Source organism: Sminthopsis crassicaudata, chromosome 3, assembly GCF_048593235.1.
Source record: "Sminthopsis crassicaudata isolate SCR6 chromosome 3, ASM4859323v1, whole genome shotgun sequence".
NCBI classification, from domain to species: Eukaryota; Metazoa; Chordata; class Mammalia; order Dasyuromorphia; family Dasyuridae; genus Sminthopsis; species Sminthopsis crassicaudata.
In genome coordinates, this window is record NC_133619.1 from 495,424,680 (window position 1) to 495,445,180 (window position 20,501).

Below are 20,501 nucleotides of genomic sequence, written 5' to 3' on the forward strand. Positions count from 1 at the left end.
AAGTGTCCGAGGCTGAATCAGAGACAGTACTGTCTCCACTGTACCACCCAGGTGCCTGTCCCATTCCCCACCCCCACCTCCAACCCTTTCCTTACCTGTCATCTTGGACAACTGGAAGAATTCGGCCTTAAAACCGGGATGACGCCGCACAGTGTTGGTGATGAGTGTGACGAGCATGACGTTCTGAGAGGAGAGGAAGGTCAGGTTGTAGGATGGAGGGTAAGTGCCACACAGCCTGTGAGGGAAGGAGGGAGAGGCTGAGGGAAGAAGGAGCAGGCAAGCCCCCGAGGCCTCTTCCCCATTTTAGACCTGGATCTTAACCCTGCTGCAATTCCCGTATTTCAGGAGTCAGATCTGGAAAGTGACCCTGAGCAAAGCCCCCCGCACATAATCAGCCGTGTCCTGACTGACAACAGAGCAGGGACAGTATCTTGGCTCGGGGACTTCACTGATGAAATCACTTCTGAATTCTCAGGACATTCTTCTGTGGCTCACTCCAAATACTGGACCTGTTCCTGGCTGTATACCAGGGTTCTCAACTTTGGGGAGCATGGTGGACCCCTCTGGTAGTTGATTGAGGCCCATTTTTTAAGTACACAGGCCCCAGGTTAAGAACCCCTCTCAGAGATAACTAAGCAGCATATAGAGTAGCAGCTCTGCAGTCAGAAGGATCTGGGTTCCCCACTTCAGACAGTAGTTATGTGACCCCTGAGCAAGTCACTTAATCCTGTGTTTAAAAAAAAAAAAAAGCCCCAATTTAGAAGTTATTAAATGGCTTTTCTTTTCTTTTCTTTTTTGTTTTTTTGCTGATGCAATTGAGGTTAAGTGACTCACCCAGGGTCACACAGCTAGGAAGTGTTAAATGTCTGAGACTAGATTTGAACTCAGGTCCTCCTGACTTCAAGGCTAGTGCTCTACCCACTGCGCCATCTAGCTGCCCCTATTGGGTGGCTTTTAACTAAAAGTAATGCACAGCCTTTTGCACTATAAAATCAGTGGCTCAAGCTTAGCCAGCAGATATCTCAACACAGCAAATGAAAGAACCTATGTAAAGGACCCCTCAAAATTCCACATAAATGCTCACCAATGTCATCATTACATCTCACCCTCTCCCTTCCAATTCTCCTTATGCTGCCTTGCTCTCCTTGCCTGTTTGTTACCTTTCCATAAAAGGGTGGCAAGGGGCTTGAGCCCCAGCATACTCACTGTACCACAGCACGAGGTTCCACAGGGCTCAGGGAGTCATACACCATGACCACATCACTGCCAACATCATCACACGGTGCAACATCAAAAGTATGGAAGGTAAGGCTCAGTATCAGGCCAACATCTCCACGCAGTGCCCACTGGCAGCGGGCACGTGCTGGGTAGGGGCTGTCTGGGAATCCTGGGGTGGTGAAGCGGGTCACCTCATCAGCCCGGGCATGTAGGGAAAAGCTGCAGCTGTCTGCACAGAAGAGCATTTAAAATGAGAGAATTTGAGGGAGGGAACAACAAAGAGAGAGGCAAGCAGAACAGATACAAAGAAAATATATATAATATGTACAAAATAAGCATTGAATAATGAGGGGAAGATACTAGTAACTGATAGGCAGGGCACAAATCAGGAAAAGTTTAATGGCAAAATACTATGAGTTGAGTCTTGAAAGAAAGATTCTAAGAGGCAACAGTGAGGAGAAAGGGCATTGGGAGATGCTTGGGAGATGGAGGGTCTCACATAAAGAAGGGTAAGAAGGTAGGTCTGGTAGAACAGCTGACTGTGGGAAAGGGAGCAATGTATTGTCAGAAAGGTAGATTGGTGCAATAATGATGGGAGGAAAAACAACTTTAAAAGACTTCAGTAGTCTGATCAAAGGACCAACCAAATAATTGTACCTTCAAAAGATTGATGATGAAACTCACCACCCACCTCTTAGTCAAAAGCTCATAAATTAGTTACAGAAAGAGACTTGTAGTCTCAGACATGGACCATGTGCTCACTTTCTTGCTTGAATATGTAAATTTGTTATAAGGGAGGGTTTCTATCTGGGGAAGAGGGTGAGTTAGTGGGTACTGACATGCATGGGGAAAAAAAGAAAGAGCCTCAATTAAACATTTTTAAAAGCCTGAAGAAGATAAAAAGTGCAAATGGGGACATAAACCAATTTTATTAAATTTTATATATTTTACAAAAAAGAAGTTTGATTTCCAAACACAATTCTCTTTCTTGTTCTTTGTACAGTGTAAGATTTGTGTTTACTTTGAAAAACTTCAGAACTCTGATGGGTGCAATTAGTAACCAACCACAATTCCAAAGGACTGATGATCAGGCATCCTACCAACTCCTGACAGAGAGATGATTAGAGCTCCTGGTATGGAAAGAGACATGTTTTTAGACTTGGCCAATGAAGGAATTAGTTTTGCTTAATTCTCCATATCTGTTATAAGGGTTTTACTTTTTTTTTTCCAATGGAGGGCAATGGAAGAGAAAGTAAATTTTTGTTTATTGAAAAAAAAATTTAATTTTTTTTAAAAAGAGCCCTATTAGTGACCAATCACAATTCCAGAGGACTAATGATGAATCATGACAGAGGAGATGGATTTAAGATGCAGATGAAAGATACATTTTTAGATTGGGTCAATATGGGAATCTGTTTTACTTGACTATGCATATTTGTTACAAAGTTTTTGTTTTCCTTTACTTTTCTTGGGGTGGAGAGAGAAAGTAAATACTTGCTAGTTGAATAAAAATTAAAGTTCAAAACCCAAAATGTTTGAATTTTTTATTTTTGTAATGAAAAATAATTTTTAAAAGTCATAAACTACCTACAAAAGTATTTATAAAAGCTCTTTTTGTGGTGGCAAAAAATTGGAAATTGAGAAGATACCCATAAATTGAGGAATGGCTGAACAAGTTATGATGTATGAATGTGACAGAATACTATCGTACTGTAAGAAATGATGAAGGGGATGGTTTCAGAAAACCTGGGAAGACTTGAGGAACTGTTGCAAAATGAAATTAGACTAACCAGGAGAACAAAGTACATAGTTACAGCAATATTGTAACACTAATCAAATGCGAAAGACTTAGTAACACTGACTAATACAATGATCCATGCATGACAATTCCAAAGGTCACAAGAAACAAAATGCTGTCTATCTCCAGAAAGGAACAAGCTGAAGCATGTTTCTCTCTATATATTTTCTTGCTTTTCCCCCCAGGCAGCATGGCTAATGTGAAAATATGTTTTGTATGGCTTCCTATAGATAGTGTTATATCTCTTTATCTTCTGAGAGGGAGAGAGAAAATTTGGAATTGAAAATAAATTTTTAAGATAAAACAAGATATGAGGGAAGAAAATTAAAGTAAACTGGTGTCAGGTCAAGAAAGAATTTAAAAGCCAAAAAAAGTTCATCTTTGATCCTAAAAATAGGATCAACAGAAAGTCATTGGCATTCGCTGAGAAAGGGAGAGATATAATCAGACCTGTAGTATGGGAAAATTACCTTTAATAACTTTGTGGAGAATGGATTAAAGTGGACAAACGAGCCGGGAGGAAAATCAGCAGCTCATTGTATCAACTCAGGAGAAAACATATTAAGGGTGAGGTAGAGTGAGTGGCTATATGAGTAAAGAAAAGAAGAGAGATGTAAAAAATGTTTGTAGAAAGGATAAAATTTGGCAACTTTATTGAGAAACAGAAAGTGTAGCAGTCTTTAAAGAGATCAATATGGATTTGCAGGGAACTCAGTGATCAATTTAATTTAAAAACAAACATGTACACAAAGGAGACCAACATTCCAAATATATCAAAAAATGCAAAACAGTACTTTTGAGTACCATAGAAGCAAAGAACTAAATACAAAGTAATTGCAAATTGCCTGGGAAATGATTGAACAAACTGTGGCACATGAATGTGAAGGAACATTACCAGACGCTAACAAACAATGAATGTGAAAAATTCAGAAACATAGAAAGATATATACACTGATACTGACTGTAATAAGCAGAAGCAGAAAAACAACACACACAATGAACATAACAATGCATAGGGAAAAAACAAAAAACACACTGGCTTCTATATAAATTATAATAAAGAAGTCTGACCCTAGTTGGAAAAATGCTCTCCTTCTTTACAGGGTTGGGATATAATGGATATGGAATACACGATATAAACTGTCAAGCACATGTGTTGACTGGTTTTGCTAAACTGTCTTCTTTCCTCTTTCCCTTTTATGGGATGGGGGAAGGGATATATTCATAAAAGAAAATAATTTAAAATAAATATTTAAAAATTAAATGTAAAAATGAGAGAGAGAAAGAGAACACAAGAAAAGTCAAGAGCAGTGTGATTCAGTAAAAAGAATACTGGATTTGAACTCAGGCTCCTTGTGCTCAAAGTGATTAATTTCTCTGGGTCCCAAGTGCTCATCAGTAAAAGGAAGCAGTTAGTGTAGTTGACTTAAAAGGTCCCTTTTACTTCCAAGGATGTAATCCTATGCTGCAATCATAAATAACCATGGATGAATACATAAGAGGAACATGTACTGTAAGAATAGAATAAGGACTGTAAATACCCGGAATGAGTTGAAGTTGTCAATAAATAAATATTAAGAACAATAAGAAGGGCGGCTTTTTAGAAAAGCTAAACAGAGGATGAGAGAAAAATCAAAACAAGTAACTAAGATTGCTATTTTGGTAGATAGATTAATGATTATGGGCAAATAAACAGCAGAATTATTTGATGCTTACTGTACTTCTCGTTTTTTTTTTTTCTCCCTACCAAGAAATATGATTAGGAAGAGTGAAAATAACAAGGGATTGAAATCAAAGATGAGTGAAGAGATGCTAAAAGAGCAACTAAATGATGAGCTCATTAAAGCTCATCACCAGATGAGACACATCTGAGAGCACTAGAAGAACCCACAAATATAAATGCTGAGACTCTATTAATAACAAAATTTAAAAAGCTGAAAAGAAAAGAAGTATTGCAGTTCTGGAGAGAGAAAATTTCCCTCAACACCCCCACCCAAATTTCAAAACAAAGACACAATAAAGTAGTGCTAAACTAAAGGCTAATGACCTTGAGTGCGATTATTTTTACAATTCTAGAAAATATTATAAATGAGATGGGGTATGGGTAAATAATATGAACAGAAATTTTCAGATGAAAAAACTAAAGCATTTCTAGTCATATGAAAAGGTGCTCCAAATCATTATTAGTTAGAGAAATGCAAATTAAGACAACTCTTGAGATAGCACTTCACATTTATCAGACTGGCTAAGATGACAGAAAAAGATAATGATAACTATTGGAGGGAACATGGGAAAAACTGAGACACTAATGCATTGTTGGTGGAGTTGTGAACTGATCCAACCATACAGGAAAGCAATTTGGAACTATGCCCAAAGGGCTATCAAACTGTGCAGACCGTTTGATTCACCAGTATCTCTACTAGATCACTATCCCAAAGAGATCATAAAAAAGGGGAAAGGACCTACATGTACAAAAATGTTTGTAGCAGCCCTTTTTGTAGTGGCAAGGAACTGGAAATTGAGCCCATCAGTTGGGGAATGCTTGAATAAGTTATGTTATATGAATGTTATGGAATATTATTGTTCTATAAGAAATCATCAGAAGGATAATTTCTGAGAGGCCTGGAGAGACTTACATGAACTGATGCTAAGTGAATGAGAAGAACCAAGAGAACAATTTACAGTAACAAGAAGATTGTGATGATTAATTGTGATGGCCTTGGCTCTTCTGATTCCAGATAATCCCAACGGATTTGTGATGGAGAGCGCCACCCGCATCCAGAGAGAGAACTATGGAGACTGAATATCCAAAAAGCATAGCATTTTCTCCCCCTTTTTTTTGCTCATTTTTTTCTTTCTCGTAGTTTTTTTCCCCTTTTGGTCTGATTTTTCTTGCACATAACAAATATGGAAAATACTTAAAAGGATTACATGTTTTAAACCTATATCAAATAGCTTACTGTCTTGGGGAGAAAGGATATGAGGGAAAATTTTGAAACACAAATTCTTACAAAAATGAATGTTGAAGAGTAGTTAGATAGTACAGTGGATAAAGCACTGGTCCTAAAGTCAGGAGAACTTGAGTTCAAATCAGACCTCAGATACGTAACACTTCCTAGCTGTGTGAACCCTGAACAACTTAACCTCAACTGTCTTAGAGAAAAAAAAAGGGGGTTGAAAACTATCTTTACATGGATTTGGAAAAATAAAATACTATAATTTAAAAAGAGAGAGAGATGGAATATGAGCACTAAGAAAGGGAAGCAGTGATCACAAAGTACCAACATAACTGCATCAAGAACACATTGTGCCAAACTAATTTTCTTTTTTGATGGAGTTTATAGACTTGTAGGTCAATGGGAAGCCCAAAATATAATTCACTGGTGTTTTAGAAAATAATTTAACAAAATCTCTCTTGATGATTTTATGGACAAGCTGGAAAGATGTGTGCTCGATGTTGGTATAAGTTACATAAATTCAAAACTGTTAAATGAATATATCTATAGAAAAATCTATATTATTTAGGGAGTGAGGGGGAAGGGAAGATGTCCTACAAAATCCTACAAGGGTCTGTCTTAGATGCTGTCTTTCTTAAGATTTTTATCAGTGTCCATCAGTTGGAGAATGGTTGGGTAAATTGTGGTATATGAAGGTTATGGAATATTATTGCTCTGTAAGAAATGACCAGCAGGAGGAATACAGAGAGGCCTGGAGAGACTTAGGTCAACTGATGCTGAGTGAAATGAGCAGAACCAGAAGATCACTGTATACTTCAACAACAATACTGTATGAGGATGTATTCTGATGGAAGTGGAAATCTTCAACATAAAGAAGATCCAACTCACTTCCAGTTGATCAATGATGGACAGAAATAACTATACCCAGAGAAGGAACACTGGGAAGCGAATGTAAATTGTTAGCACTAATATCTGTCTGCCCAGGTTGCATGTACCTTCGGATTCTAATGTTTATTGTGCAACAAGAAAATGATATTCACACACATGTATTGTACCTAGACTATATTGTAACACATGTAAAATGTATGGTATTGCCTGTCGTCGGGGGGAGGGAATAGAGGGAGGGGGGGCAATTTGGAAAAATGAATACAAGGGATAATATTATAAAATATATATATAATAAAAAAAAAAAAAAAAAAGATTTTTATCAGTGCCTTGGATAAAAACACAGTTAATACACTTATCAAATTGACAGATGACACAAAGTTAGAAAGGACCATTATATGATGAATAAAAGAACTGAGATCCAAAATGATAGGCTAGAATAGCCAAATAAAATATGATGAAATTTAATAATCACCAAGACCTACACTTGAGTTCAATCAACTGTACAAAATGAGGAAATACAACTGAACAACAGTTTTATGGAGTTTCTGAATTGCAAGCTCACTATGAATCACAAAGTAGCTCAAATAAAAACTGATGCAATCTTAGGTTGCAATCATCGAAATAGACCGTCTAAAAATAAAGGATCTTCATAGCTATTCTGTGCACCTTGGCCAGACCACATCTGAAGTTGTGGGTCTGCTTCTTGGCACCACATTTTAGGAAGTACATGGACAAACAAGAGCAAGTCTAGACAAGTATCACTAGGGTGGAATGAGAACTAAAGACTATGCCACAGAATAACTAATGTTTGCTTGGGTGTTTTTTTCTCTCATGTTTTTTCCCCCTTTTGATCTGATTTTTCTCATATAGCATAATGAATAAGGAAATATATTTAAAAGAAGTGCACATAGTTAACCTATAGTGGATTGTTTGCTGTCTAGGGGAGTGAGGGAGAAAACAAAATGGAACACAAGGTTTTGCAAAGGTGAATGTTAAAAACTACCTTTACATGTATTTAGAAAAATAAAAAGCTATAATTTTTTTAAAAAGGAAGAATAACTAGAAATTAGAAATGTTCAGTCTGAAAGAGAAGAGAAGTGAGGTATATATGGTAGCTATCATGAAGTATGTGAATGGGTATTGCATGAAAGAAAAATTTAACAAAAACAACAGGTACAATATGCAGAGGTAGATTTTAGTAAAACTGATAGAAGGAATGGGTGCTGTCTATACTCAGAGGGGAGGCTGATTGTGTCTGAATGCAAAATGAAACAGGCTCACTCTCTCTTTCTTAACTTGTTTTTTGACAGTTTTTTTTAAAATTAGGGTGAAAACTCTCTGCTTTCTTTTGTAGCATGGCTTTGGTGGAAATGTTTTGCATTAAAAAAAAAAATGATAGAAGCAAAGATTTCCAAACAGTAAATGCAATCCAGAAGTGAAAAATATTCATTCAGCATCTACTCTGTGCTATCTGGAAATACAAAAATAGACAAAAAGGATGTCTGCTCTCAAGGAACTCATACTCTCTAATAGGGTACAACAGGGAAACAACTATGTACAAATAAGCTAAGTCTAGGATAAGTTGAAAATAATCAACAGAAGAAAGATACTAGCATTAAGGAGGATTGAGGAAAGACTTCCGGTAGAAGGAGAGATTTTAGTTGAGACATGAAGGCACCTGGGAAATAAGGAAGTGGGAAAGAAGAGGGAAAGCATTCCAGGAAATATTACTTACTGTCTCGTGTTGTTTGTAGTGTTCTGGCATCAGTGGCTAAAAAAGGAAGAGAAAGTACAGACTATTTATGAGGTTTGTGTATTTCCTTCTCTCCTGCTTCCTTATTACCCCAAAGGGAGGAACTCTATCAATAAGCCAAGAACTCTGATCCCCAATGCAAGACTGATGGATCTGTCTATTCTATTCATGAAAAAAGAAAAAGATTCTACTGAGAGATCCTTGAAGGACAGCTCCAAACCTCCCAGGCTATGACTCAGCCCTCATTTTCCCCCATCCTTCCTTCTAGCCCTTCTTTCCCTCTTCTTGGCTCCAACTCACTCTGGCTCATCCATTCACCTCTAACCCCAGAACTCACGGAAAGCCACAATGGAAGCCACATTGAAGGACTGCAGAGCTCGGGACCTGGGAGGCAGTGACAGGACATATTCTTTTGATATGGCTCGCTCAACTTCCTCTGCCTTATACTGGGGGACACTGAATTCTGACCAGTAGTAGGCAATAACACTGCCCTCACTGAAAAGAAAGAAGGACATGGAATCAGGTTTGTCAATCAATTGATTAAGCACCTACTCTCTGCCAGGCATTGGGCTAAGCACTGAGGACAGAAAGAAAGGCAAAGGACGGTCTTTGAACTCAAGGAACTCACTGTCTGGTGGGAGAGATGACATGTGAACCACTATGTGCAAACAAGATGTATGCAGGACAAATTGGAGGTAATCAACAGAGGGAAGTCACTAGAATTTAGGTCTGTATCTGCAGGGAGGAGAGGTAGGGCCCTTCCTTACAAATATGGGCTCTGGACCCACACAAACTAAAGATTCATGCTCCGAGTTAGAACCTCCTATCTTTTCTCCCCAACTCTCTAGATGGGAAAAGTATCCATGCCCTCAAGAAAGAGTGGCTTTCTCTCTAGAGCTTCAGAATAGAGCTTCAGATATGGACTCATACTTGGGTTTGAATTATGCCTCAAACATTGACTAGGTAAGAGACCATGGGCATTTTACTTAACATCTCTCAGCCTCAGTTTCTTACCAGTAAAATGGGGATACCAGCAGTACCTACCTCATAGGATTGTTGTGAAGATCAAATGAGATAACATTTGTAAAGCACTTTGCAAATCTTATGGGGCTAAGTAAAGGTGAGCTATTATTATTACTATTAATATTCTAGATTCTCCTTAGCCTTTATTAAATAATAACAGTCACTTGTATTTATGTAGAGTTTTGAAGCTTACTAAGTGTTTTCTTTATTGATGAGCAAGGTGATTTCAGAAAAGCCTGGGAAAACTTGCATGAACTGATACTAATTGAAGTGAGCAGAACCACTATATACAGTAACAAGATTATGTGAAGATCAACTGTGATGGATATGGCTTTTTTCAACAATGAGGTGATTCAAGGCAATTCTAATAGAGTTGTGATGGAGAAAGCATCACATCCAGAGAGAGGACTATGGGGACTGAATGTGGATCACAACATAGTATTTTCATTTTTATTGTTGTTTATTTGCTTATTTTTTCTTTCTCATTTTTTCCCCTTTTGATCTGATTTTTTCTGCATAGCATGACAAATATGGAAATACATTTTAGAAGAATTGCACATATTTGACTTATATCAGATTCCCTGCTGACTTGAGGATGGGAGTGGGAAGATGAAGGGAGAAAAATTTAGAACAAAAGGTTTTACAAAGATGAATGTTAAAAACTATCTTTGCATATATTTGGAAAAATAAAATACTATTAAATTTTTTTTAAGTGTTTGCATTTCAATAATCTTCAAAACAGACTCTCAGAGAGAGTCATAATAACTCTCATAATGACATGGCCGAAAAAGGTCAGAGATCAAAACTGAACTCTGGTCTATTAAATCCAAATCTGGAACTCTTTCCACTATACCTTTTGTTTCCATGTGGAAGATTGCTTTCCTGTTCCTTAGTGTCTTGCCATCTGATACTGGCTCATACCAGAGCCCAACCTAGGGCTAATTCAGGTTCAGAATGATCCATGGTGTCTTCAAATGAGAACAACTGATCAGGGTTCCCCTGTGTCTCATAAAACCTATACTGCTGATTTTCCTCAGGTCACCTAAACTGGAATTCCAGACAACTTCCACTATCTCAGTGCATTTACAAAAGGGGTCAGGTCATGCCCAAGTAAAGAAGTTCTTTGCTTTTTTCCATTTAATCCTTTTCCCCATATCCCATCGAGCTTCTAACCCCACCACCTTACCTGAAGGCCGTTATTCCAGATTCCTTGTAGAAGGGCCCAAGGGCTGGGATTCCATTGTATAAAACTTTTAGCTGCCAAAGAGCATAAGATGGGCATAGAAAATTAAAGAAGAGAAGGTCACAATATATCCTATCAACTGGCTTGCACTTGTCCTGAATTTCATATCCACCAAGCCCAAGAACCTTTCTATTCTGGGATACCTTCCCACTCAAGTGTTCTTTGACAGACCAATACTCAATCCTAGTGTCATTAATTGAAGTGGAAATAGAGCAGCAAGGCAGCTATGCTTTCTTGCCTGGACAACTTTATTACAAGAAAGCTTACCGCTTCCTTAACCTTGTTGGCCAGGTGTGCAAATTCCGTGGAGTTGGAATTCTCATAGGCATCTATAAAGTTCTCATTTGTAATTCTCAGGTAACCATTGAAGATCTTTTGCACCCGTACATTCTGATCTATAAGAAACCAAGGAAAGTAAAAAAAATGAAATCAGGGACAGCCCTTTCCACCCACTTTCCACCAGACACTGTCATAGACTGTCTCTTTGTCAATGTCCCAACATCATTATAAAATAGAATGGGACTAGATGGATTCTAAAGTCCTTTTCCAGTTTTAGCTCTAAAACCTAGCCCATCTGCCTCCATTGATGCAATGCCAGAAGATACAGCACAATAATACACCTATATCTCTGTCTGCATCCTGTATCCTATTACAACAGTTCTCTGGGATCTCTCAACTTAAGCTACAGTGTCCAGAGGAATCCATGCAGGACAGAGCCCTCGACCAGGGGTGTCAAATGTGATTGCCAAATGAAGCTCAAACCAGATTAAAATGTGTTTGGGAAATTTTGAATAAAATAAATGGAAATACAATTAAGCATAGATAATATTAATGTGTGGTTTTCTAAGTGAATATACAACCCACAGGGATCCTTCTGTCTTAAGTTTGTTGCCTCTCGTCTATTTGAGTTTGAGATTGCTGTCTTAGAATACAAATAATTATAATACACTCAATCTCAATCATTATTCCTCCTTCAGACCACTATTCAGGCTTTCAATTCACCCCACCCAGAGACCACTCCTTCTACCTATTAGTATATTAATGGCACTTTTTCTTGTACTCACAATTAAAATGCCACACCAGAATTCCAACCATAAGGGAAAGAAGGATGAAGAAGATCACCAATGCAAGCAGCACAATCCAGCGCTTCGGTCCTCGTTTTTCCACCTTCCTTGAATTGTTAGCTGGCAAGAATTCCACTCCTTCTTCAAAGACATTTATATTCTAGGAGGGAGGAAGAAAACCGTAGAATCATCTGGTTAAATCTGAAAGATTTAAGGTCTTCTAAATCAAGGCCATCAAATTAACAAGTAACAAAATTGGGACCCAGAAGGGTAAAGTAAGTTTATCCAAGAAATAAGTGGCAGCACCAAAATTTGAATGTAGCTCCTCTGACTCTAGCCAGTTAGATAGCACAGTGGATAGAGTGTAGGACCTGAAGTTAGGAGGACTCATCTTCCTGAGTTCAAATCCAGTCTCAAGCACTTCCTAGCTATGTGACCCAGGCAAGTTGCTTAACCCTGTATGCCTCAGTTTCCCCATGTGTACAATGAGCTGGAGAAGGAAATTACAAACCACTCCAGTATTTTTGTCAAGAAAGCCCCAAATGGGGTCATGACGAGTTAAGTGTGACGGAAAGGACACTATGTGCCAGGTAAGAGTTCTTGCTTTCAAGGACTTTACAGTGAGGTTAAGGACAGAGCCTCAGATTACACCCATAATTAGTGGATGGGACTGGATCTAGCAACAGCACTAAAGCCCAATTCAGACAGGTAAGAAAAGAAGCAGGAGAGATCATCTTATAAAAACCTAGAGAGAAAGCTTCAAGGAGAAGAGGGGAATCAGAAGTGTTCAGAGTTGCAGAGGTCAAAAAGGATGAAGGCTGAGAAAAGGCCATGAGACGTGGTTAGCACTAAATGAAAACTGCAGCAACAACCTCTTAACTGCTAAATCAAAAATTTTTCCTCTCAGTCTTCATCAGTCATGACCCTTCTGATCCCTGTGACATAGCTGACCAATCCCCTGGTTTGACCTCCACTGGTCTCGGGATATTAATCACTCTTGGTTCTCTGCCTGCCCAATCATTCCTTCTGATTTGTGTCTCCTGGACTCTGCTCTGAATCCCTTCTCTCTCAGGGATCCTCACTTCCCGTGGGTGCAGCTGCCATCTTCAAACAGATGATTCTCAAAAAGCTATAACTAATGTTGATCTCTTCTGAATTCTCATCCCTACTTTCAATCAACAAATATTTATTTAGTGCCTCTGTGCCAGACATAGTGTTAGGTATTGGGGATGCAAGTACAAAAACTGAAATAATTCCTATGCACAAGGAGCTTGTGTTCTAATAGAAAAGACAAGTGCATATAAACATATTTATAATAAAAATATAAAGCTAAAAATGTATATAAAGTTGTTAAATAGGAGATAGGAAGAGAAGATATTAAAGATTTAGGAATGGAAGGGTGAGAAGACGGTGCTTCACTACCTTCTTAAAAGAAGTACTCTAAGGAATAGAGTTAAGAATGAAATTTCAGTCATGGGAAATAGTTCTTGCAAAGGCATAGAAAGAAAATGTCATATAAGAATATCATAGTTTACAAAGTTTACCCAATGAGGATGGAAATATAGTTTGGGACCAGGTTATTTAGGAAACTTAGAAGCTAAATAGGGGAGTTTATTTTTTCTTCTATAGACAACAAAAAATCATTAGAATTGAATAAGTAAAGGGGATAAACAATCAACTCACACTTAAAGAAAATTACTTTGGCAGCAGCATATGGAATGGACTTGAGTAGTGCAAGATTTGAGATAGGAAAACCAATTAGGAGGCTGTTGCAATCAATATTCTGGGCTAGAGGTTCAATGAGCTCCTGAACAAAGTTGGAACTTGTCATAGGAGTCATATTTGAGAAATGTGAAGATCAAAATAGTCAAAATTTGGCAATTGATCACATATGAAGGGTGAGGGAAAGCAAGGAGTCTAGGATAATGCCAAAATTATGAAAACCTGAAAGAATGAAAAATTATAGTGTCTTAGACAGAAATTATAATAATATTGTTTAGTTATTTTTCAGCCATGTCTCTTTGAGACCTCTTTGGGGGTTTTCTTGGCAAAGATATTGGTGAGATTTGCTATTTACTTCTCCAGTTCATTTTACAGATGAGGAAACTGAGACAAACAGTAAGTAATCTGCTCAGTTAATAAGCATCCAAAGGCCAGATTTGAACTTAGATTTTTCTGAGTCCAGGTCCAGTGCTTTAGCCATTGCACACCTAGCCGTCAGTAGGATGTTTTGGTAGACAGAGGGTTTAGGGAGAAAACTCAATTGTAAATATGTTGATTTAAAATGTCTTTGGGACATTCCGTTTGAAATGTACAAACATCAGTGATATCTTCCTGAAACTCAAAGGAAAGACTGGGGAAATAAATACAGATCTGGGAGTCACTCACAAAGAGATGATATGAAAATGAGTGGATGGCAGCAGCTCCATGAGAAGCAGAAAGTTTTCCATGAAAAAAAAATGTAAAGAAAAATAGGGCCTAAGTCAGAACTTTGGAGAATATCCACAGTTAGAGAAAGGTGTGATGAGGATGATGGACAAGGAAAAGAGACTGAGTAGGTGCAATACAACAGGTGAGAGGAGAATCAGAAAAGTGAACAGAAAGAAGAGGGATACCAGGAGGAAGGTGATCAACATTCTGAAATGCAACTGATGGATTAAGAAGGATTAGGTCTGAGAAAACATATATGGCAATTAAGAAATCACTGGTAACTTTGGAGATGGCAATTTCAGCAGGAAGCCAGAATGCAAAAATATTCAGGAGCAAGAGAAGTAGATGTTAGACATCTCTACTTGGATGTACTGTAATCAAAATCAACATGTCCAAAGTAGAATTCATATTTTCCTCTAAACCCTCTCTAAATTTCCCAATTTCTCCTCATGCTACCTCTATCCTTCCAGTCCCCCAGGTTTCCACTTGACTTTTCCTTCTTCCCAACTATCCCATCAGTTGCTATTGATTCTAGTTCTACCTCATCTCGACATCTATCAGCTTCTCTGCATTCTCTACCTTACTTGAGATTCTCTCCTGAACTCTCACATTGCCACCTGCCTTTTGGACTTATAGAATTCAATGTCTGGTAAATGTCCAAAACAGAACTCATCTTTCCTTTCAAATTCTTACTCTCCGAATTTCCCTATTAGTGTCAAGAATATCATCCTCCTCCTAATCACCTAAAATCACAACCTCAAAATCATCCTCAACTTCTCACTCAGACTCATCTCACAAATCCCATCTGTTGACAAGTTCTATTATTTTTTGTAAGGGCCCTTTAAATGGGAGGACACAGTGCATCGGGAGATTGAGGCCCGGAAGTAATTTCTGTGGATATTAGGACTGCCCTTGGGCGGGATCCTGGCCATATTGAGATAGCTTCGTAATGGGTGACTCTCTCGCTGATTGGCTGTGTGTGTGACCTCACAGGCCCTATGTAAGCCCACTGCAGGCAGCAACCGCCCTCTTTAACCTGGTGCTCTTCACTCTGGCTCCCTAGCCTGGGTGGCCAAGCCAAGATGGGTAGCCAAAAGAGGTAAGGGTTTTGGTAGTGAACACATGGGTCTTCTGACCAGGTGTTCACCAGGGAACCAACAAGTCAGGGCATCAGTCAGGGCATTATGTGAGTAGGTATAATAAAGGCTTTTAAGATTACATGTGGTTGTTCTTGAGTGCGCTACCGGTTACTAAGCTATAGATTCAAGAGATTATGGCCAGAGACCTTAGAAGGCCTCAGAGGAGGCGAGCCGGGTAGAGCTCACACTGCAAAGGACAGTGGTCAAAGGTACTCTGGTGAGTCTAGGACAGACTAGTAATTGTAACTGCCAGGAGAGCACGTTACAATTTCTACCTTCACAATATCTCTAGTTCATACCCACTTACACAGCCCTCATCCTTACTTATAAACTACTGGAATAGTCACCTGATTGATGTCCCTATCTCAAGTCTCTTCTCCATTCTACTCAACTGCCAAAGGAATTTCCTAAAGGTTCTGATCATGTCACTTTTCTCTTGGTTTCCTTTAAGACTCAACTCAAATTCCATATTCTGAGATTCCTTTCCCGTTCTCTACAACCTCCTCTAAAATGTCACCATCTGAAATGATCTCCTTTTATTTATTTTATGTTACATATGACCAAGTCAATTATATTATATAAATTTTGTATATACATAATTACTTGTATCATGCCTTTCCTGTTAGAAATTCCTTGAAGTCATCATCCAAGTTTTTGTCCCTTTTTTGTATTCATGAATTTAATTCAGTGCTATGGCCACATAGTAGGTGCTTAATAAGTGATTGTTGGTTTGCTGATGGACTACAATAGCTTCCTGATTCATCTTCTTGCTACCAGTCTCTCCCTCTCCAATCCATTCTCCATACAGGTTCAAAATTGTTGTCCTCTCAGGAAAACCCAATAAACAATATCATTGTTCAATGATCAACTGTGATAGACTTAGTTCTTCTCAGCAATACAGTTTTCTAAGACAAGTCCAAAAGACTCATGATGGAAAATGCTATCCACATCTAGAGAAAGTACTGATAAGAGTCTGAATGCAGATCAAAATATACTATTTTCATTTCATTTTTTGGTATTTTTTCCTTTTGTTGTTTCTTTTTTCATAACATGATTAATATGAATATGCACATTTTGCATTATTACACAAATATAACCTATATCAAATTGCTTACCATCTTAAGGAAAGGGGAAAGAGGGAGGGAGAAAATTTGGAACTCAAAATTTTATATAAAAAAGTTTAAAAATAACATACTCTCTATGGGGAAAAGGGAAAAGAAAACAAATGGTATTTTCTAAACATGTCTAAATCATGTCAGTCCCTAACTCAAAAATTTCCAACACATTCCTATTCATATAGGATAGAATACAAAATACAAAACCTTCACAATCTAGTTCCCACCTACCTCTTCAATTTAATTTCATATTACTTCCATTCACACATCCTCCTTTACAGCCAAAATAGTCTATTTGTTAAGTTCCACACACGAAATTTCATATCCTAACTGCAGATTCCCAATGTCTAGAACACAATTAACACCTTTTCTTGAGCTCAGAATCTGTAACTTCATCAAAGCACAGCTTGGATGACACACCCACTCAGGGCTTTTTTTGATTGCATTAAGATTTTCTCCCTTTTGAAATTGCTTTGAATTATATTGTACTTATCTATCTGCATAAACATATATGTGTGTGTGTGTGTGTGTATATATATGTATACATATATATATTCTTTATCAGATCCTTATAGGGACTGTCCTATGTCTCCTGTCATGCACCAGAAAAATGTAATTCTTTGACGTTAGAGGTGTTTTATTTTTAGCACAATGCCTGATGCATAAATATTCATTAAAATGAATCTGAATACTCATTTGGACAAAGAGGCAAGGATCTGAGCAAGGGGCATAAAAAAGTAAGAAAGAGATTTGTTCCTGAACAATTTTCTCTCTCATCTATGTCCCCATCTGCTGAGAAGAAAAAGAACAAAATGTATCATCCTCAGAAACAAATTTTCTCACCCTCAGAAATTCAAGTTCTCAGCTCCTATTTACACTGCAGGTGAACCATGTAGGGAGAGGTGAATCCCAGCCAACATTTAACAAGCCAAGAGAAAAAAAGGTTTTATAGCCACAGACTGGCTGTTCTGATTATCCTGTTTAGGAACAACCTCTGTTGATTTTAACCCCCACTGTCCCAACAGAATTTAGCTTGAGACGTAGTACAGAGCTCTGTCACAAGCCATCCATACATAACCACAGGCTCCCATCTGAAAGAATGCTGAGAAGCAGTAAAATATAAACATGTAAAAAAACACTGACTGTGGGCACCTATTCCGGACCCTTGCAAAGGCATAATCAAACAGAACTGGAAGTCAAGGACAAATGCAAACTGTCTCATAAAGCCATGGTCAGAATGCCTTAGAAATGCTCAAATTGTCACCTGTGGTACAAGGAAAGTCAATGGAAAGAATTATGTATTGGAGAGCATTTAATAAGTGCCTTCTATGTGCCAAACACTGTTAATCACATTACAATATTATCTCATTTGATCCCCATAACAACCCTGTGAGGTTGGCAGACTTGCCAGAATCAGAAGAAATCAGACTTAGGTTTTGAATCCTGGTTCTGTCACTTACTGTCATGAGCAAGTCACTTTCCTTAGGGCCTCATTTTTTACTCTATCAGAGAAGATTTAATATGCTTGATTCCTTCTTATCTCCAGATCCTAAATCCATGTTCCTCTACTTTATACCTGCTTCTTCCCTGCCTCCCGTGCCCTAAGAAGCTTCTGAAGGCTTTTCATGCCTTAGACACAACCAGGACTTGTGGCCAGACTTGACATGCCTCGCCAGATAGTCTAGACAAAGTAATCTGGGCAAATCCCGCGGATGGGGATACCAGATACTGGATCAAATTCTAGTGGCCCTGGATATTGCAGTACCCTCAAATCCATGGGAAGATGCAAAAACAATGTCTGATCTCACTGAATACTAGGCAAATATTCAGCTACTCACTAGGGCAGTATGACCTAGATGGGATGATGGTATTTCAGAAATAATACTGCTACCACAACAATAATTATTACTACTATTACTATTACTATTAATACTACTTCTAAATAATACTGCTACCAACAATAATTACTCTACTATTACTAATTACTACTACTATTACTGCTACTATTACTACTTCTACTACTGTTATTATTACTACTACTTCTAATACTGCAATTATTACTACTGCTACTACTATTACTACTGCTACTACTACTACTACTACATGACAATGACTACTATAACTACTACTACTACCAAAAAGACCTAATATGTATAGAGCATTTTTCTATCTATTACATCTCATTTGATATTCTATGTGTTTGGCAGCACATCTAAGCTTCTCAAAGGCTAAATGAATTTTTGTGGTCCCCCAATATCAAGTGCCATCAGTACCTTACACAGGTAAGCCCTTAACAAATCCTTCTCAAGTTGAAGATCATTTTTATCATCTTTACAGATGGAAAAAATGAGGCTCAGGGAATAATTTACCCAGTAAATTACCCAGTAATTTGCCTTGCTCAGGAAGTAAATTTGTTGTGCATACCCTTTGATCCAGTAATGTTTCTAGCAGCCCTTTTTATAATGGTAAGGAACTGGAAACTGAATGGGGAATGGCTGAATAAGTTATGGTATATGAATATTATGGAATATTATTGTTTTATAAGTAATGATGATGAGCAGGCTGATTTCAGAAAAGCCTGGGACGACCTGCATGACCTGATGCTGAGGGAAGTGATCAGAACCAAGAAAATGTTGCACACAGGAACAAGATTATGGGATAACCAACTGTGATGGACTTGAGCCTTCTCAACAATGTTATGATTCAAGGCAATTCCAACAGACTTGGGATATCATCCCCACTTGAGAGAGAATTATGGCAAATGAATGTAGATTGAAGCATAGCATTTCCACCTTTTTTGTTTGTTTTCTTTCTCATATTTTTCCCTTTTTGTTCTGATTTTTCTTGCATAACATGACAAATATGGACATTTGTCTAAAAGAATTGTACATATTTAATCTACATCAGATTACTTGCTTGGGGAGAAGGAAGGTAAGGCAGGTAGGTAGAAAAAATTTAGAACACAAAGTCTTACAAAAATGAATGTTGAAAACATTTACATGTATTTGAGAAAAATAAAATACTATTGAAAAATTTTTTAAAAATAAAGTTGTGTGGATAGTACTAGAATCAAGATATTCATTTGTTGTTCTTTATAGTACAGCAACGCAGTGGAGAAAAACATATTCCCCCAACAGGCTCCAAGAGAAAGGATGAGATTCTAGGAAGCAAAGCTGTGTTTCAGGTATCACCTCCCCCCTCCCCCTCCCATAGCAGAACTCTCTGTAAATCCCTCAGATTTAGGACACTGCTTCCCTGCTCTAATGCCTGAGCTCAAGACTTCAAAGTACGTTTACTTGACTTCTACATCTGCACTGGACTGTGAAGATCTGTTTAATTAATAACTAAACTGCCTCCCCCTACAACATAAGCCCCTTTTAAAATTTAACTTAAAACAAGCAGGAGAGGCCTTTACAGATTCTACCTCCTCCTTTTATTGATAAGAAAGCAAACTAGACTCTTTAGCACATCACTCATCCCATCTCCCCACACAGCCCCTCTGGAGGAAGGGACAAACTAGATACTTCTCATCTAATTCTGCTCCATAGTCCATATGGAACAATCCCACCCACTACCAAAAGCTAAGAGGAGAGATACTGCACTATGCTCATATGCCCATATATACATAGAAAAGATTTACCTGCCATAAATAAACAAAAATAACACTCAAAAGAATACTGGAGGCTAGGGAGTCTCCAAGAGGACTCTTTACAAGTCTGGCTGAGATTCTCCACCAGTAAAAAGAGAAGCAAATGAACAGAAAAGTCAGCACATTACCACTGCCATCCAACTTCCAAATTAGATGAGAATAGCTATAGTTGAAGGAAATGATCAGAAAGTTGAGGAAAGGGAATGTGGAGCAACTAGGGGCAC

The 20,501-nt window shown here is 38.0% G+C and overlaps 1 protein-coding gene across 1 annotated transcript in view; it reads right to left on the reverse strand.

Annotated features, from left to right (window-relative positions):
- Window positions 1-20,501, reverse strand: part of ST14 (ST14 transmembrane serine protease matriptase) — a 68,967-nt gene that overhangs the window by 10,528 nt on the left and 37,938 nt on the right. The window contains exons 2-8 of the mRNA XM_074303794.1: window positions 11,945-12,104; window positions 11,148-11,275; window positions 10,824-10,894; window positions 8,952-9,109; window positions 8,597-8,632; window positions 1,207-1,447; window positions 96-235 (exon numbers count right to left, since the gene is read on the reverse strand). Coding sequence (XP_074159895.1) covers window positions 96-235; window positions 1,207-1,447; window positions 8,597-8,632; window positions 8,952-9,109; window positions 10,824-10,894; window positions 11,148-11,275; window positions 11,945-12,104 — 934 coding nt within the window. The remainder of the gene's footprint in view (window positions 1-95; window positions 236-1,206; window positions 1,448-8,596; window positions 8,633-8,951; window positions 9,110-10,823; window positions 10,895-11,147; window positions 11,276-11,944; window positions 12,105-20,501) is intronic.